The 18,863-nt window shown below is 49.0% G+C and overlaps 1 protein-coding gene across 6 annotated transcripts in view; it reads right to left on the minus strand.

Moving 5' to 3' along the window:
- LOC138739667 (arf-GAP with Rho-GAP domain, ANK repeat and PH domain-containing protein 1-like) overlaps window positions 1–18,863 on the minus strand; it is a 200,240-nt gene that overhangs the window by 179,648 nt on the left and 1,729 nt on the right. The window contains exon 1 of one of the 6 annotated variants that reach the window (XM_069892187.1): window positions 4,403–4,490. The exons of 3 other annotated variants lie outside the window; for them this stretch is intronic. In XM_069892187.1, coding sequence (XP_069748288.1) covers window positions 4,403–4,409 — 7 coding nt within the window. In that variant the 5' untranslated portion in view covers window positions 4,410–4,490. Of the gene's footprint in view, window positions 1–1,397; window positions 1,478–4,402; window positions 4,491–18,863 lie in introns of those variants that run through there. 2 more of the 6 variants (XM_069892193.1, XM_069892189.1) reach the window with 2 other exon arrangements.

Here is an 18,863-nt window from a genome sequence, read left to right on the forward strand (position 1 = left end):
GTGGGTTAATTGGGAGTTTTAAATGCACGCCCCCCCCACCCCCAATCACCCAATCCCCTGAGCGTGCAGGAGAGGAGGGGTGGGGACTTATTGGGAAAGTAAGGAGAGTATGATGGACATGGGTGAGGCTCAGCATGGAGAGATACAGCACTGCAATGGGCCTTTTGCTCCGTCAAGTCCAACTCATGGACATACATGGAGGTACAGCACCCAACTTATGAGGAAGATTAATGCAACGCTGGCGTTCATATACAGGGGGATAGGTTCCAAGGGCAGGGATTTGATGTGGAGGCTTTATAAGGTGATGGTGAGGCCTCACTCGGAGAACCAGGCCCTGTTTTGGGCTCCTTATTTAAGAAAGAATGTGGTGGCATTGGAGAGGGTGCAGAGAAGATTCACAAGGATGATACCTGGAATTAAAGGACGGAGACCAGTGATTCTCAACCTTTTTTCATCCCATTCACAACCCACTTTAAGTATTCCCTATGCCATCAGTGCTCTGTGATTAGTAAGGGATTGCTTAAAGTGGGATGCAAATGGGAAGAAAAAGGCTGAGAACCACTGATTTAGCATGTGAGGAACGTTTGAAGGCTGTTGGACTGGACTCCCTGGAGTTCAGAAGAATGAGGGGGAACCTCATGAAAGCATTTCGAATGTTGAAAAGCCTGGACAGAGTAGATGTAGTAAAGTTGTTTCCCTTGGTAGGAGGTGGGTCTACGACAAGGGGGCAAAACTTCAGGATTGAAAGAAGCCCATTTAAAAACAGAGATGTGGAGGGATTTCTTCAGCCAGGGAGCAGTGAACCTCTGGAATTTGCTGCCAAGGGCTACTGTGGAGGCCAGGTCTTTGGGTGTATTTAAGGCAGAGATTGATCGGTACCTGAATAGTCAGGACATCAAAGGTTATGGGGAGGAAGGACAATGGATCAGCTCATGATGGAATGGTGGAGCGGACTCGATGGGCCAAATGGCCTACTTCTGCTCCTTGATCATTGGTTGTCCTCTTCGGAGGCTTTATTTCGATCTCACTGCACCGGCAAGGCAGCCAATATCCTTAAGGACTCGCCTCATCATAATTGCCCTTGGGTAGACGATATAGGTCCATTAAATCACGGGCAAACAGAATCAAGAATAGTTTCTATCCCAGAGTCATTTGAGAGTTAAACTCCACCAATTCATGTATTTGATTTGTTTTAATGTTACTGTCTTTTTTATTGTTTTAGCCCAGAGGTTTTCAACCTTTTTCTGTCCACTAACATCCCACTTTAAGTATTCCCTATGCTCTGTGATTAGTAAGGGATTGTTTACCAATATATGGACGGTGGCTTGCGTTTTTAATTTTGTTGTGTTTCGCAACAACAATAAAGTACTTACTTATCTCATGATCTTATAACTCACCCACGAGATTGCAGGAACAGTTTCGGCACAGAAAGGCTTCCTCCCGTTCCTCTTTCCAAAACAGACTCCTGCCCACCACCTTTACTTCAACCAAAGATCTGATTGCTTCATCTGCATTGCAAATCAGCCTGTTTCCTCTATTGTGCACTCTAGTTCCCTTCCCACAAAAGGTCACTGTTTGGAGATAGACTGACACATCGAAGACAGGAATGCGTCCCTCAAATGCCAGATCTGTAATTTTCCTGCCGTTGAGTTGTTTTCATTTTTAATGTTACAACACGGTAACAGGCCCTTCTGTACATTTTTGGAGGATGAGAGGAAACTGGAGCACCCGGGGAACCCCACACAATACTTGATACTTGGGGGGAGGGGGAAATGCACAAACTCCTTACAGGCAGTGCCAGATTCCAACCCGGGTCACTGGTGCTGCGCTAACTGTAATTTCCCAACAGTGGAACAAGCTAAGGTAGTTCACAATCAAAGATGGGTAATCAATGAGTTAATGGAGTAACTCGGAGTAAGTCTGCCACGGTATGGCCCAGTACAGTGAGAAGGGTTCTTCTGCCAGCAGATGGACAGGCTATCTCAAACATTCATACAGTCGTGCGAGGAGTACAATTTACAGAGTGTGGGATTGTAATGAAAAAGAAGATCAAGGGCAGTGCTGTCTGTGGTGGGGTTCATTCGAGAGCCCGATGGTTGCAGATGCTACGATGGCAGTAAGAACACAGAGAGACTGGAGGAACCCAGCTGGTCTCGCAGCGTCCATAGGAGGTAAAGATATATGACCGACGTTTTGGGCCAGAACCCTTCTTAAGCAAAGAGCAGGCAGGCGTCTGAATTAAAAGACTGGGGAAGGGTGGGGGGGGTTAGAGGGAAGAAGGGGCAGGGGGAGGAGCACAGGCCAACAGGCAAAGGGTGTAATCAGACATGGATGGAACAGGTGAGTATTGATAAGGGGAAGAGAGACAGACAGACAAAGGGAGACAGGGAGAGAGAGAGAGAGAGTGTAAAGGAGACATAAGGAAAGTCCGGCAGTGCCTGAGGCCATGGACAGACACAAAACAGTTGGTGCACACTTTCACACACTGAGTTTTTCCCCAATAGGGTCCAGGCTGTGATGGGTCCATTAGCATGTCGCCTGCCTTTGGTGTTATCTTTTCCCATCCTGTTGCACTCAGACAGGTTGACTGGCCTGGATAGCATGCAGAACAAAGCTTTTCCACTGATCATGGGACACATGACAATAAATAAACGCCAACACCACAAGCATCTACGTCAGCCATTCTTAACGGGGTCCCAACGACCTCCCAACGACCTCCCTGGGGGCCACAGCACATTGAAGTAAAGGTTTTTCTTTCGCCTCACATAAATTCAATATTTTTTTAAAATGTGGTCAGTGGGAGAGAAGAACAGAAGAGACCAAAACCTGACGGCTTCACAGGGAAGGGGGTCCATGAACCTTGAGCGGAGTCCTGAGAGGGCCACGGCTGAAAAGGAGGTTGCGAATGGGTGATCTGCTTGACCCTCCTGCCCCCTCCCCCGCGACACCAAAGTTCAAATCTGACACGGTGATGTGATCGATTCCAGAGATGAAGGGGTTAGTCTAGAACACTACAGGCCCTTCAGCCCTCGATGTTGAGCCGACCCATATATTCTTTAAAAAAATACTAAACCCTCCCTGCCCCACGACGCTCTATTTTTCTTTCAACCATGTGCCTGTCTAAGAGTCTCTTAAATTCCCCCAATGTTTCAGCCTCCACCACCACCCCCCAGCAAGGCATTCCAGGCCCCCCCCCCCCCGACGTCCCTCCCTTCACTTTGTGCGCATGTCCTCTGGTGTTAGCTGATCCTGCCCTGGGGAACAGGCGCTGTCCGTCCGCCCTCATAATCTTGTCTCTGAGCAAAGAATGAGTTACCTGGGAGAGTACTCGCTGGGATTCAGCAAAACAAGAGGATCTTATAAAAACACGCAAAATTACCAAAAGAGAAAGTTGAGGCTAGAAGTGGGTAGCACAGTGAACGCCATTACAGTAACCTGGATTTGAATCCTCCACGGTCTGTAAGGAACTTGTCCCTTCTCCCGTGACCTGCATGCATTTCCCCTGGGTGCTCCGCTCCCTCCCACGTTCCAAATATGTACGGGGTTTTTAGGTTAATTGGGCAGCGCGAATTTAAATGGCCAGAATTGGCTTCCCCCATGCTGCAAATCATTTTTATTTTTTAAAAAAAGCATTTAAAACTAGGGGACTTCACCTCAAGATTCGGAGGAGGGAATCTTTAAAATTAAATTTAAACGTACCACACAGCAACAGGCCCCTTTGTCAGTGCTGCCCAAATATACCAATTAACCGACAAACCCCGTACGTTTTGAAGGGTGGGAGGAAACGCCCATAGGCTTGGGGAGAACGTCCAAACTCCTTACAGAGGAGGAACTGTTTCTCCTGGAGAGTAGTGAATCTCTGTGGGATACCTTCAGGAGGGGCTCAACCCCGAAACACTGGTTACGGTATCTTCACTGTAAAAAGGACTCTGTCGTGCTGAGTTTCTCCAGCATTGTGTTAACTGTGGTATTCTCTGCCCAAGGAATCAGTAAAGGCTGCCTTCACTGAATCTATTTGAGATTCAGGTAGAGTTTTGCATCGTTGGGGAGCAGGCGGGTAAGTGGAGCTGAGTCCTCGGCTAGATCAGCCGCGATCTCACCGAATGGTGGAGCAGACTCGATGGGCCGGATGGCCGACCCTTGCTCCTCTTTCTAATGATGGCAAGGCAAGGCCACACAGTCAGTGGAGCCACACACAACTCCACCCTCATGCCCACTGTCCCGGCAAACGTCTGGTGAGGGAGATCCTCTAACAGGAACCCCCCCTCCCCCTCCTGACCCCGCAGTCCCGAAGCCAATACATGGCACCCACCCCCAGAAGAGGGTGGTCGGAGAGTTTGCGAGATCTTGCCGTGCACAGTCGCACCCCAAGGATACGGGCTTAGCCCACAGCTCTACTCACTCTTCATCCATGAAGACTGTGTGGCCAGACACTATTCCAAAGCTATCTGCAACTTTGCCAATTACACCACAGTTGTCGGCAGAATCACTAACGGCAATGAGGAAGTTTACAGGAGGGAGATAGATCAGCTCGTTGAGTGGTGGAACAACAACCTTGCGCTCAACGTCAGCAAAACCAAGGAGATGATTGCGGACTTCAGGAGGAAGTCAGGGGAACACAGCCCAGTCTTCATTTTGGACTCAGTAGCAGAGAGGGTCAAGAACTTCAAATTCCTGGGTGTAAACATCTCCGAGGATCTGTCCTGGAGCCACCACATTGATGCAATCACGAAGAAGGTTTGCCAGAGGCTATACTTTCTGAGGTGACTGAAGAGATTCGGTATGTCACCGAATATTCTCATAAACTTCTACAGGTGTACCGTGGAGAGCATTCTGGCTGGTTTCATCACTGTCTGGTACGGGGGCGCCAACTCTCGGGACAAAAATAAACTCCAAAGGGTTGTTAATGCGACCTGCAACATCACAGGCACCAGATTCCACTCCATCAAGGACATCTACATGAGGCAGCCTCTATCCTCAAAGACCCCACCTCCCAGGCCATGCCCTCTTCACTCTGCTGCCATCAGAGAAAAGGTCCAGGAGCCTAAAGACAGGCACTCAATGGCACAAGGACAGCTTCTTCCCCGCTGCCATCAGATTCCTGAATGATCAATGAACCAAAGACACGGCCTGACTTTTCGTGCAGTATTATTTTTATTTTTTTAATAGTAATGTTGTAAGATGGTTATAATATGAAAGTTTGCAGCCTGATGCTTTCCACAAAATGCCAAAGTTCATGACAATGAATTCTGATTCTGCTAACACCCGGCCTCCCAGTTCACTCCAGTGATCAAAAGGGGAATTGAGTGGTCCATTTTGTTCGTTTTTTGACTAACAATTCCACTTCTTGCTTTTTGCAGATCCTGTTCAATACTGAAAATGCGAGCTACTAAACCTTTCTTCCACACCCCACCCCCACGACCCTCACATATTCAACACTCACTGCACTGGGGAGGGTCAGTGCCTTCGAGGAGGTGGTGGAGATGAACCTCCCTGAGCGGCTTCACGATGACGAGAGTCTTACGCGCACATCGAGTGTTCGAATTCAGGAGGGGAGATTCGCCAGGTTGTTGTTGGGTCTTCGGCGACTGGCATTACAAGGAGAGGCCGGGTCTTCATCCCCTGGAATGGAGGAGGCTGGGTGACCTTCTACAAGTTTAGAGAATCCTGAGGGGCCCGGAAAAAGTGATTGCTCACAGGCTAGATGATTCTAGACGTTTAAGACTGGAACAAGCTGCCAGAGGACCCTTCAGGAGAGCACTGCACTGTGATCACATACTATGTATTGAACATGTGTGTGTAAACAGTGGTCCGGGCAAACACAGTTTCATTGGATTGTACATGTACAGTCAAATGGTAATAAACGGACTAATGAATCAAGACCTCCAGCTTGCACAGCGCAGAACAGGGCCTTCAGCCCAACTCATCCATGCTGACCCAGTGTTCAAGGCTGGTCCCATTTGCCTGCATTTTGTTCACATCCCTTCTGAACTCTTCCTGCACATGTTGTACTGATGACATCCCAGGCCCATATCTGAAAAGCCCTACATCAAACTAACCCCTTATTCTATGACAGACTCTTCCCCACTAGCCTGAGATTCCACCACACCACCCCCCTCTCCCAAAGTCAAGGGAAACATCATTCCTCATTGACCCTGTGAAGCCCATTAGATCTCGACGAGATCACCTCACCTATCGAGCAGAGCTGAGTTCGGGAACCTTAAGTAATCCCTGATTAACCACAAAGTACCCATGGCATTGTTGTACTGTGGTTAGTCAGGGATGACTGAATGTGGGATGTGAATGGAACAAATAAGGTTGAGAACCACTGGTCGAGCAACATCCAAGAGACCCAAGTGGCCTGCAAGAAGAAACATCCCCTCGACAGCAGTCACTGCTGTCATTAGTTGAGTGAACTCCAAGGAACATGGTGCTCTCCATTCTCTCAACTATCTCAAGATATCACCACTCTCTCAAGGTACCTCCTCCTTCAAGGTACCTTCCCATTACTCTCTCAAGGTACCTCCTCCCTCAAGGTACCTCCTCATTACTCTCTCAAGGTACCTCCTCCCTCAAGGTACCTCCTCATTACTCTCTCAAGGTACCTCCTCCCTCGAGGTACCTCCTCATTACTCTCTCAAGGTATCGCCTCCCTCGAGGTACCTCCTCATTACTCTCTCAAGGTATCGCCTCCCTCAAGGTACCTCCTCATTACTCTCTCAAGGTATCGCCTCCCTCAAGGTACCTCCTCATTACTCTCTCAAGGTATCTACTCTCAAGATATTTCAATGTACTCCACTCACTCAACTATCTCAAGATATCACCACTTGAGCCCTTCCTCAAAGTATGAAACAAAAAATGGAGACGAGTGTCTTTATAGAAAGATGGGGGGGAGGGGGGGGGTACTGGGAGACAGGAGAATGGAAGGGGATGGCCAGCGCCTTTTTCCCAGGGCAGGAAGAGCAAACACCAGGGGGAAATCTGTACAAAGTGAAGGAGGGACGTTTGGGGGAGACATCAGGGGTAAATTTTTTTTAATATACCCAGGGAGTTGTGGGTGCGTGGAATACGTTGCCAGGGGTGGTGCTGAAGGCTGGAACAACATGGGGATTTATGAGAGTCTTAGACCAGGCACATGGATGAAAGAAAAACAGAGGGTTATGAGTTAGGGAGGCCTTCATACTATTTTTTTTTGTATAACTATTATAGGTTAGCACATGAAGGGCCGAAGGGCCTGAACTGTGCTATAAATTTCTATCATACATGGAGAAATTAAACCAACAACTTGTGACAAACTCCCGAGGCTCTTCAAGGAAGTGTGAGAAGTCAAAAATCAGAACCAATTCAGAGGTCAGCCACATCCTGACAACAGACATATAAACACATTTGCATAATGACTTGGCAGACAACATTAAAATAAATAATCTATAGAACATTACTGCACAGAAACAGGCCCATTCTGTGCCAAACTACTTTTTTTTGCCTAGTCCCACTGACCCAGTCCATAACTCTCCATACTCTTCCCATCCATGTACCTGGCCAAATTCTTCTCAAATGTTAAAAATTGAGCCCACATTCACCACCTTCACTGGCAGCTCGTTCCACACCACCCACCGCTCTCTGCGTGAAGAAGTTCCCCCAAAATATCTCACCTTTCACCCTTAACCTTGAGTTCTTGTCTCACCCAACCTCAGTGCTTGCATACACTGTCCTATACTCCTGATTATCTATCAAAATCACCTCTATTTCAGACCATGGCAAAAATAGGCCATTCAACCCATCTTGTCTGCCCTGCCATTCAATCATTTTATTACTCAGTCCCACTGCCCAGTCATCTCCCCATACCCTTTGATACCCTGGCTAATCAATAATCTATTAATCTCTCCCTTAAATACACCCAATGACTGGGCCTCCACAACCGCCCGTGGCAACAAATTCCACAGATTCACCACCCTCCGTCTGAAGAAATTCCCCCACATCTCAGCTCTAAGCGGATGCCCTTCAACCCTGAAGTTGTGCGGAGGGGAGGAGTCTCATAGACATGAGGTGGATGAGGGAGGCTCCACTAGCAAACACAGGGAGGGGTGTGGCTCTATCAATGGGGAGGGAAGGGATGGAGAGCTGAAGAAAAGAAGGCAGAGGGACAGGGAAGAGAGGGAGAATGGGGATAGCAGAAACCAGAGAATGCCATCCGACTGGAGGCTCTGCCTGATGTTGGGCAGCAGGGTTAGCGCAACAATCATCGAGACTGGGGTTCGTATCCCACGCTCTTCTGTAAGGAGTGGCTCCCTGCGTCTGCGCAAGTTTTCCCCGGGGGCTCCAGTTTCCTCCCACCCTTCAAAACCTACCCGGTGTCAGAGGTCAATTGGGTGTAATTGAGCCAAAAGGGGCTATTACCAAGCTGTATGTCTAAATTTTTTAAATCTCAATTCAAGGTGCATCCTGCATTTGTTCTCCAATTCTGACAAAGGAACTGGTACCCCTTCAAAACCTAACCAAGAGGAATTCACCCCCTTCCACTACTGTAAAGCATCTGGAAACGTTCAGAGTGATGGATCACCTTTCCGTTCATGAATTCCTGATCCCAAAGCATTCACATGCAGCACATACCAGATCGCAGTTGCCTCACTGTAGGGAAAACATTCTCCACCCACACAACTGGTGTGGGGGATAATTGAGTTGCCTGTAGATAGCAGTGAATAGTCACAGATGGAACACATTCTCCTGGGAGGTCGGTGACTAGTGGAGTTTTGCAGGGATCTGTTCTGGGACCCCTACTCTATGTGATTTTTATCAATGACCTGGATGAAGAAGTCGAGGGATGCATCGGTAAGTTACAGATGACACAAAGGTTACAGGAGTGCTGGACAGTGTAGAAGTTTGTCATAGGTTACAATAGGACACAGGCAGGGAGCAGAGTTAGGGGGAGAAGTGGCAGATGGAATTCAATCCAGATATATGTGAAGTGATGCATTTTGGAAGGTCAAACCTGAAGGCAGGGTTAACAGCAGGAAGAACGGAAGGACTTTGGGGTACAGATCCATAGACCGCTTGAGGTTGACAGGGTAGTTCAGAAGGCTTGCGATATGCTAGCTTCATTAGCTGGGGGGTTGCCTTCAAGAGTCAGGAGGTCATGTTGCAGCTCTATAAAACTCCGGTGGCCACACTTCAAGTATTATGTTCTGGTCACCTCATTACAGGAAGGATGTGGAAGCGAAGGAGAGGGTGCAGAGGAGATTCACCAGGATGATGCCTGGATTGGAGAACGTGTCACACGAGTTTAACAGAGCTGGGATATTTTCTCTTTGGAGCAACGAAGGACCAGAGGTGACTTAACAGAGATTGACAAGATTATGAGAGGCATAGATAGGATGGACAACCAGCGCCTGCTTCCCAGGGTACGTTTTGGCAAACACTAGAGGGCAGGTGTACAACGAGAGTAAAGAGAGGTTTAGGGAAGACATCAAAGGCAAGTTTGTTGTTTTTTTGGGGTCTTTTTTTTATATACACACACACACACAGAGTGACGGGTGCCTGCAATGCATTTCTGGGGGTGGTGGTGGAGGCTGGTACAATAGGGATATTTAATAGACTCTTAGACAGGCTGCGCTGGGTAGGTCACGTCTCCAGAATGGAGGACCATCGCCTTCCCAAGATCGTGTTATATGGCGAGCTCTCCACTGGCCACCGTGACAGAGGTGCACCAAAGAAAAGGTACAAGGACTGCCTAAAGAAATCTCTTGGTGCCTGCCACATTGACCACCGCCAGTGGGCTGATAACGCCTCAAACCGTGCATCTTGGCGCCTCACAGTTTGGCGGGCAGCAACCTCCTTTGAAGAAGACCGCAGAGCCCACCTCACTGACAAAAGACAAAGGAGGAAAAACCCAACACCCAACCCCAACCAACCAATTTTCCCCTGAAACCGCTGCAACCGTGTCTGCCTGTCCCGCATCGGACTTGTCAGCCACAAACAAGCCTGCAGCTGACGTGGACATTTACCCCTCCATAAATCTTCGTCTGCGGAGCCAAGCCAAAGAAGAAAAAAAGACAGGCACAAGGATGTAAGGAAAATAGAGGGCTGTAGGTGTGAGGGAGGGAAGGGTTAGATTGTTGAGGAGGTTTATATGGGTCAGCACGACATTATGGGCTGAAGGGCCTGTGCTGTTATGTTCTACGTCAGTGGTTTTCAACCTTTTTTCCTTCCACTCACATCCCACTTTAACGAATCCCTCTGCCATCGGTGCTCTGTGATTAGTAAGGGATTGCTTAAGGTGGGATTTGAGTGGGAAGGGAAGGTTGAGAACCATTGCTCTGGATCCAGTTGTTACTGAAATATTTGACTTGAGAAAAATGGTCATTGGCCCATTTCCTTTGGAGTTTTGAAACCATGCACATAACGAGTCCATGAGGGACAATTAAAACAGTGGGTTTTCAACCTTTATCTTTCCACTATTATTCTGCCGGGCAACATCCTAGTAAATTTTCTCTGCACTCATTCTATCCTATTGATATCTTTCCTGTAGTTGGGTGACAAAAACTGGACACAATTCTCCAAATTTGGCCTCACCAATGTCTTAGATAATTCTCCTGCTCTCAATATTTTGATTTAAGAAGACCAATGAGCCAAAAGCTCTGTTTACAACCCTGTGACGCCGCTTTCAGGGAATTACAGGTAAACTCCGCTTTACGAAACTAGAGCATTCCTAGGAAACCTTTCATAAGCTGAAATGGTGCAAAGCAAAGACCCATTCACTACTATTGGAGGCGATTTTTGTAAAAGTGAATTTTCATCATCTGAGTTTTCGTAAAGCAGGATATACCTGTACGTATCAGTATTCCCAGACCCCTCTGTTCTACCACACTCCTCAGGACCCTACCATTTACCGTGCACGTCCTTTTCTTGGTTTTTTCCTTCCAAAATGTAACACCTCACACTTGTCTGCATTAAATTCCATCAGGCATTTTTCAGCCCATTTTTCCAGCTGGTCCAGTCTTTGAAAACCTCCTCCGCTGTCCACAACGCCTCCAATCTTAGTATCATCTGCAGACTTACTGATCCAACTCACCACATTATCATCCAGATCATTGATATAGATGACAAACAACAGTGGCCCCAGCACTGATCCACTAGGCGAACCACTAGTCTAACCCACCTCCTCTGGCAGCCTGTTCCATACATGACACCTACAGCACTCGATGCAGGCGAAAGGCAATGAATTTGGTGAAGGACTTGACACACCCCTCATGTAAACTGTTCTCCCTTCTGCCATCTGGTAGGAGGTACCGTGGCACTCGGGCCCTTGCATCCAGATTGGGCAACAGCTTTATTCCCCCCACCCCACCAAGCTCTTGATTTCCCAGAACGTGTGGGGATAGGACATGGTGAACTTTTATTCTATGCATCTTAATATTTTAATGTGTTTAACTTCTATCCTAACTTGTATCGATGTAATCTGCTCCATGGTCCTGGATAAACACGATCTCATCTTTATCGGTGAGGATGGTATGAATGATGGGTAAAGGTGACTTGACCTGACCTGTGAAAAGGTGTTTGCACTCTGCATCAAGAAAGTTACCCGAGTGAAACATGAAAGTCTACAGATGCCATGATTGTAGTAAACACACCAAAATGCTGGAGGACCTTAGCTGGTTTTTTCAGCGTCCATAGGAGACAGTCTGAGAAGCATCATCCACCGTTACTCTCTGGCTTCTCCTGTGTAACCAATGTCTAATCCAGTTCACTACCTCACCATGAATACCCTTTCTTTCCTTCTCCCCAGAGTTTTAATTCACCTACCTGCCTGCTTTTAATTCTCAGCTTGAGGAAGGGCTCAGGCCCAAAACATTGGTTGTATATCTTTACCTCCTAAGGACACTCACTTACTGTCTGTTTCACAACATTCTTGCAAAACTAGCGACTCTGCAGAACTCTTTACCGGGGGCTGTGGACGCCAAGCCATTGGAGTAAAACACTCGAAAGATCGAAGAGTTAATGGGGGCGAAAAGTCAAGATCAACAAAGATCAGTGGATGTAGGTTTAAGGAGACAGGGGAGAGATTTAACAGAAGCCTGAGATTGCTTTGTCAATCTATCTAGTCCCTTAACATATCCAATTAACACCTTTTGTTGGTCTGGATTCCTCCCCCCCCGTGGTTTAGATTCTGAGACTTTGAGATTTTCTGCTTCTTCCTTGAAGAAGGGCTCAGGCCCGAAACATCAGTAATAGATCTTTGTCTCCTATGGACGCTGAAAAAACCAGCTAAGGTCCTCCAGCATTTTGGTGTGTTTACTACAATCATGGCATCTGTAGACTTTCATGTTTCACTCGGGTAACTTTCTTGATGCAGAGTGCAAACACCTTTTCACAGGTCAGGTCAAGTCACCTTTACCCATCATTCATACCATCCTCACCGATAAAGATGAGATCGTATTTATCCAGGACCATGGAGCAGATTACATCAATACAAGTTAGGATAGAAGTTAAACACATTAAAATATTAAGATGCATACAATAAAAGTTCACCATGTCCTATCCCCACACGTTCTGGGAATTCAAGAGCTTGGGGGGGGGTATAAAGCTGTTGCCCAATCCGGATGCAAGGGCCCGAGTGCCACGGTACCTCCTACCAGATGGCAGAAGGGAGAACAGTTTACATGAGGGGTGTGTCAAGTCCTTCACCAAATTCATTGCCTTTCGCCTGCATCGAGTGCTGTAGGTGTCATGTATGGAACAGGCTGCCAGAGGAGGTGGATTAGACAGGTACGGCTACAACCTTGAAGGAACATTTGGATGGATACATGGATAGGACGGGTTTAGAGGGATACAGACCAAACAAGTGTGAGTGGGACATTATGGTCAGCATGGGCAGGGTTGAGCTGAAGGGCCTGTTTCCCTGTTGGGTGACTTTGTGGGGAAGGCTTAATCTTACTATTTCATTCCAATAATTGTGCAAAACATTTCCTTTTTGCAAAAGTGCAGTAGCTCTTCCTAATTGCGTTTTTACTTCCTTAACAGTTAATCCAGCTCAGAACCACAGAGCACTACCGCAGAGAAATAGGCCCTTCAGCCCATCTAGTCCATGCTAAACTATTTATTCTGCCTAATCCCATATGCACCCGGAGCATATCCCTCCCTGTCCAATCTTCTCTTCGTGTCAAAACTGAGCCCACATCCATTTCTGTTGGTTGTGCACTCTCACCACCCTCTGAGTGAAGTTCCCCACCCCCACCCCAATATTCCCCTTAAAGGTGGACGGCCAGCACCTGTTGCCCAGGGCAGAAATAGCTAACACTAGAGGACATCTCTACAAGTGAAGGGAGGGAAGTTTAGGGGAGGCATCAGATTTTTTTTTTAAAAACAGAGAGTGGTGGGGGCCTGTAACATTAGGGGCATTTAAGAGACTCTTAGACAGGCAGATGAATGGAAGAAAAATAGAGGCTGACAGGGTAGGGAGGGTTTAGTACTTTTTTTAAGGAATATATTGGGTCAGCAGAATATCAAGGGCTGGAGGGCCTGTACTGTGCTGTAGTATTCTACATGAAAGATCTGACCCTAGTACTTCTCTCACCCAACCCAAATGGGAAACACCTGCATGCATTTACTCGCTCTGTACCCCTTGTAATTTTGTCCACCTCTCACCTTGTTCTCCAGAATAAAGTCCAGACGTGTCTAACCTTTCCCTGTGACTCAGCTCCTCAACATCCTGCTAAAGTCGCGTCTCCCACGGTGACAGACGTCAAGGCTACTCGTTTCTCCCGTTCAACCTCCCTCCTCTCTGCTTGACAGTCGCTGAGACCACAATCTCTGCAGCACGCTGCCATGCCAAGCAAAGGTGCCGCCTCACAGGCCCAGCCCCTGCGCTGCATTCACGGAGTTTGCACGTCCCGTCTCCCCCACCCCCTCCGGGAACCCAAAGACCCGCAGGGGTCTTGCATTAACTGGCTGCTATGAATTCCCTCCCCCACCCACCCACACCTTGTGGGTAAGGGGCAGAATCTGGGTGGATTCAATGGGAACACGGAGAGTGGGGGTGACAGTGGTTTTCTGTGCGCTTCCAATGTTGAAGAGTTAAAGAGCCTCTTCACAGGATAAAGAAATAACATTAGAACAGCCATTCTTCACAGCAGGAGAGAACCATATAACCACTTATAGCACAGAACAGGCCAGTTCGGCCCTACTAGTCCATGCCGTAGCAAATCCCCACCCTCCTAGTCCCACTGACCAGCGCCCGGTTCATACCCCTCTAGTCCCCTCCTATCCATGTAACGATCCAGTCTTTCCTTAAATGTAACCAATGATCCCGCCTCGACCACGTCTGCCGGAAGCTCATTCCACATCCCCACCACCCTCTGCGTAAAGAAATTTCCCCTCATGTTCCCCTTATAATTTTCCCCCTTCAATCTTAAACCATGCCCTCTAGTTTGAATCTCCCCCTTTCTTAATTGAAAAAGCCTATCCACATTTACTCTGTCTGTCCCTTTTAAAATCTTAAACACCTCTATCAAGTCCCCTCTCAATCTTCTACGCTCCAGAGAAAAAAGCCCCAGTCTGCACAACCTTTCCCTGGAACTCAGACCCTGAAATCCTGTCAACATTCTCGTACGGAAGAAACAAACAAAATGACTGCTTCGCAGGGAAGGGGGTCCATGAACATTGAGCAGAGTCCTGCAGGGGGGCTGACTTTAACCAAACACAAAAAGTTGAGAAAGGTTGGTGTGGAACATCAAACAATACAGCACAGGATCGGGCCCTTCAGCCCATGTGTCTGTGCCGACCACCGTGCCAAATTAGGCTGAAACTCTACTGCACCTCCTCTATATTCCAGCAGCGCCACGGACAGCGTAGCGGTCAGCACAATGCTGTAACAGCGCCAGCGATCAGGATTTGAATCCCATGCTGTCTCTCCGCGTCCACGTGGTTTTTCTCCGGAGGCTCCGGTTTCCTCCCTCCCTTCAAAGCCTACCTGGGTGGGGGGTGTATGTTAATGGGGGGTAATTGAGTAGCACGAGCCTGTTACGGTGCTGTACGCCTACATTTAAGATTCACATTCTATCAAGAAGCTTCTCAAACCTGTGGTTCTCAACCTTGGATACCCATAGGTGCGCCGTGGTGTGCAAGAGATTACTTACGACAGTAAGTGAGTGGGAAAATAAAGTTGAGATCCACTGTCTTAAACACCACTATGGTATCTCCTGGCACCCACCATTCTCTGTGTGAAATAAGTTCCCCACACAACTTCCCCCACCCCCCAATGTCCTCTTGATAAAAACTCAGCCCATAGACTTTGGTCAGGTTTTTCCTCAGCCTGTGATGTCCCAGAGTAAATGCTACCCTGTCTGGTCCAGCAGAGCAGGGCACAGAAGTGCTGGGGGAACTGAGCAGGTCATGCAGCGGTCGGCGGAAGTGAAAGGCAGTCGACATCTCAGGCCCAAGCCTTTCGTCGGGATTGCAATAAAAATCAGACAGGCGGGTGGAGGGGAAGGAGAAGGGGAGATGCAGAGGAACACGGGCGATACGAGTGGGTGCGGGAGGGAGGGGAGAAGAGGAAGAGGTTTGGCCAGCCTCTCTCCCACCCTCCAACCCAGCAGCATCCTGGTGAAGTCGTGTGCCTGCCGTGGATGCAGCCCATCAGATCCGTCCTTTGGTCAGTGAAGAAGTGACTCTCCTCCTTCACTCTTCTCCCCCTGTTTCTTTCCATCTCAACGATGAGATTTCTTTCCCCCGTTTCCAACTATTTCCTCAATTCTCTCGGCAGTCCTGATCTCTGCCTCATCCCGAGCCTCCCGCAGGTTTTGTCTCTGCAGCCTCCACACCCACCCTCTTTGACCTTACCTCCATTTCCTGGCTTCGAACATGCAAAACCCCCGTGAACACAGTGATGTGGCATCTCTGCTTGGCACAGCAGCGTGCCGCAGAGATCGTGGTCTCAGCGACCATCAAGCAGAGAGGAGGGAGGTTGAATGTGAGAAACGAGTAGCCTTGACGTCTGTCACTGTGGTAGACGCGACTTTACTAGGATGTTGCCGAGACTTGAGGAGCTGAGTTACAGGGAAAGGTTAAACACATCCAGACTTTATTCCCTGGAGCATCAGAGAAGAAGGGGAGATTTGACAGAGGTAAACAAAAGTAGTTTGAAAGGCCAGTGTTGAAGCACATCAGTTTCTGTCTGAGCAGCAAGATGGATCTGTTCCAAATTTGCCTATCGTAGCAACTGGTCTACAATGGATGCCATCTCACTGGCTCTACACAAAGCCTTGGAACACCTGGACAGTAAAGATCCATATATCAGGATGCTCTTTATCGACTACAGTTTGGGATTCAACACCATCATCCCCTCAAAACTGATCAGCAAACTCCAAGACCTGGGAGTTAATACCCCACTGTGTAATTGGATCCTGGATTTCCTCACCTCCAGGCCATAATCAGTGAGGATTGGTAAGAACTTCTCCCCCACAATCCCCATCAGTACCGGAGCACCACAGGGCTGAGTTCTTAGCCCCCTGCTCTACTCACTTTACACCTATGACTGTGTGGCTCGGTACTACAATAACACCATCTATAAATTTGCTGACGATACCACGGTAGTGGGTTGGATAAAGGAAGGGGATAAGTCAGTGTACAGGATGGAGATTGAAAACTTGGCTGAATGATGCACCAACAACAACCTTACACTCAATGTCACCAAATCTAAGGAGTTGATTGTTGACTTCAGGAAAGGAAAGCCAGAGATGGACGATCCAATGACCATTGGGGGATCAGAAGTGGAGAGGATGAGCACATTTAAGTTCTTGGAAGTCATTATCTCGAAGGATCTTTCCTGGACCCAACGCTCTAATCGTGAAGAAAGCACGTCAGTGTCTCTACTCCACCCAGAATCTGCAGTTTTTGTATGACATCCGAATCTTTGGTGAACTTCTACAAAGGTCTGGTGGACAGTGTGCTGACTGGCTGCATCACGGTCTGGTATGGGGACACAATACCCCTGAGTGTAAAACCTTGCAAAAGGTAGTGGACGTAACCCAGGACTTCACAGGCAAATCCCTCCCCACCATCGAGAACATCTACGGAAAACGCAGCCGTCGGAGAGCAGCAGCAATCATCAAGGACCCCCACCACCCAGCACACGCTCTGTTCTCGCTGCTGCCATCAGTAAAGAGGTATTGGGGCCAAAAGACTCGCCCCACCAGGTTCAGGAACAGCTGCTCCCCTTCCACCATCAGACTCATGAACAATAAGGGATAGCCATACCCATTTAGAGACTAATTGAAGGACTTGTGTGCTCAACTTATTACTGTATATTTATTATTTACATCCACATTTGCACAGTTTTTTTTTAAAGTAGAGAAACTGCTAAACCCAGCAGTAAAAAAAAGAATCTTGCGATGTATGTGATGTCGCATACTCTAGCAATACATTTGAACTTTGCTCCTTCCTGATGGTCGCCTCTCTCCCCCACACACTGCTCCCCCCTGTCTTTGTTCCTAGTCCTTCTCTCCCCTGCAACAAAGGCATTTACTCACGCTGGCTTTGCATCACAAAACACTCAGCCTCTCTCACACACACAAGCCCCTTGCAAACTGCAGCCCCTGGGTGGCACTCCTGGGGGCTGGGTATGATTTTCGGGGCAAAGGTACTTCCAACACGTTTCCAATCACAGGGGGATCAACCCATTAAATCGCCAACCCATGGATTTAAGGGAATCCCGCCCCTGTAATGATGCGGTCGCCACCGTCTCTCCACCCCACGGCACTGGCCCCTCTCCCCCCCGCCCCGGTGCCGGCCCCTCTCCCTCCCTGGTGCCGGCCCCCCCGCGGTGCCAGCCCCTCTCTCCCCACAGCCCTGGGTTTCCCTGTGACACAGGCACTGATGTCGACCATCTCTCCCTTAAAACAGACGGAGCAGGATGCCTCGGTAAGTTTTACCCGGTCCCCTGACCAGTTCTACGGTAGGTCTGGTACCCAGTTGGTTTCTGACAGGGTTGACCCATTTGGACCCTTTCAAATTTCCCTGTAACTGGGTCACTAACTGTGCAAACTGCCCGGTTTACCTCATTTTACCCGACAGTTTGAGCCTCACACGCAGACCTTCCCCCTCACTCCATTACTGAACATTCTCACTCTGTCACCCAACCCCCAACAGTGAAGCTTCTCCCTCACACCCTCCAGCTTCACTGATCCACCTCTCTTCCACACACTGCCCCTCACTAATCCATCTCACACTCAGTCGCCAACACTTTAACACACACATGTTCACTGCTCTCTCACAGACTGTTCTCTCTCTCACACCCCCAGACCCCCCTGCACCCCAGACCTCCCTGCACTCACCCACCCACAGACATCCCACCCCCACCCCACCCCCACCCCATTCATGCACACACCACTTTTAAAGTATTATTCAATCAACCAGATCTAACAGAGTTGAGCCAGAGAATAAACACTTGTGTTTGGTAGTGGAAAGGAGCTGGCAGATAACTGTGGGGAGGCAGGTTTGGAATTCTATCACCCTATTGACCTTTATGCAAAGTGTTTAAACCAGTCATTTCAAACACGCACAGCACGCCCAGGCCCCCCCCCGCACGCCCAGGCCCCCCCCCGCACACCCAGGCCCCCCCCCGCACACCCAGGCCCCCCCCCGCACACCCAGGCCCCCCCCCGCACACCCAGGCCCCCCCCGCACACCCAGGCCCCCCCTCCGCACACACAGGCCCCCCCCCGCACACCCAGCCCCCCCCCCCGCACACCCAGGCCCCCCCCCCCGCACACCCAGGCCCCCCCCCCCGCACACCCAGGCCCCCCCCCGCACACCCAGGCCCCCCCCGCACACCCAGGCCCCCCCCCGCACACCCAGGCCCCCCCCCCGCA

This window comes from Narcine bancroftii, chromosome 7 (assembly GCF_036971445.1).
Source record: "Narcine bancroftii isolate sNarBan1 chromosome 7, sNarBan1.hap1, whole genome shotgun sequence".
In the NCBI taxonomy this organism is placed as follows: Eukaryota; Metazoa; Chordata; class Chondrichthyes; order Torpediniformes; family Narcinidae; genus Narcine; species Narcine bancroftii.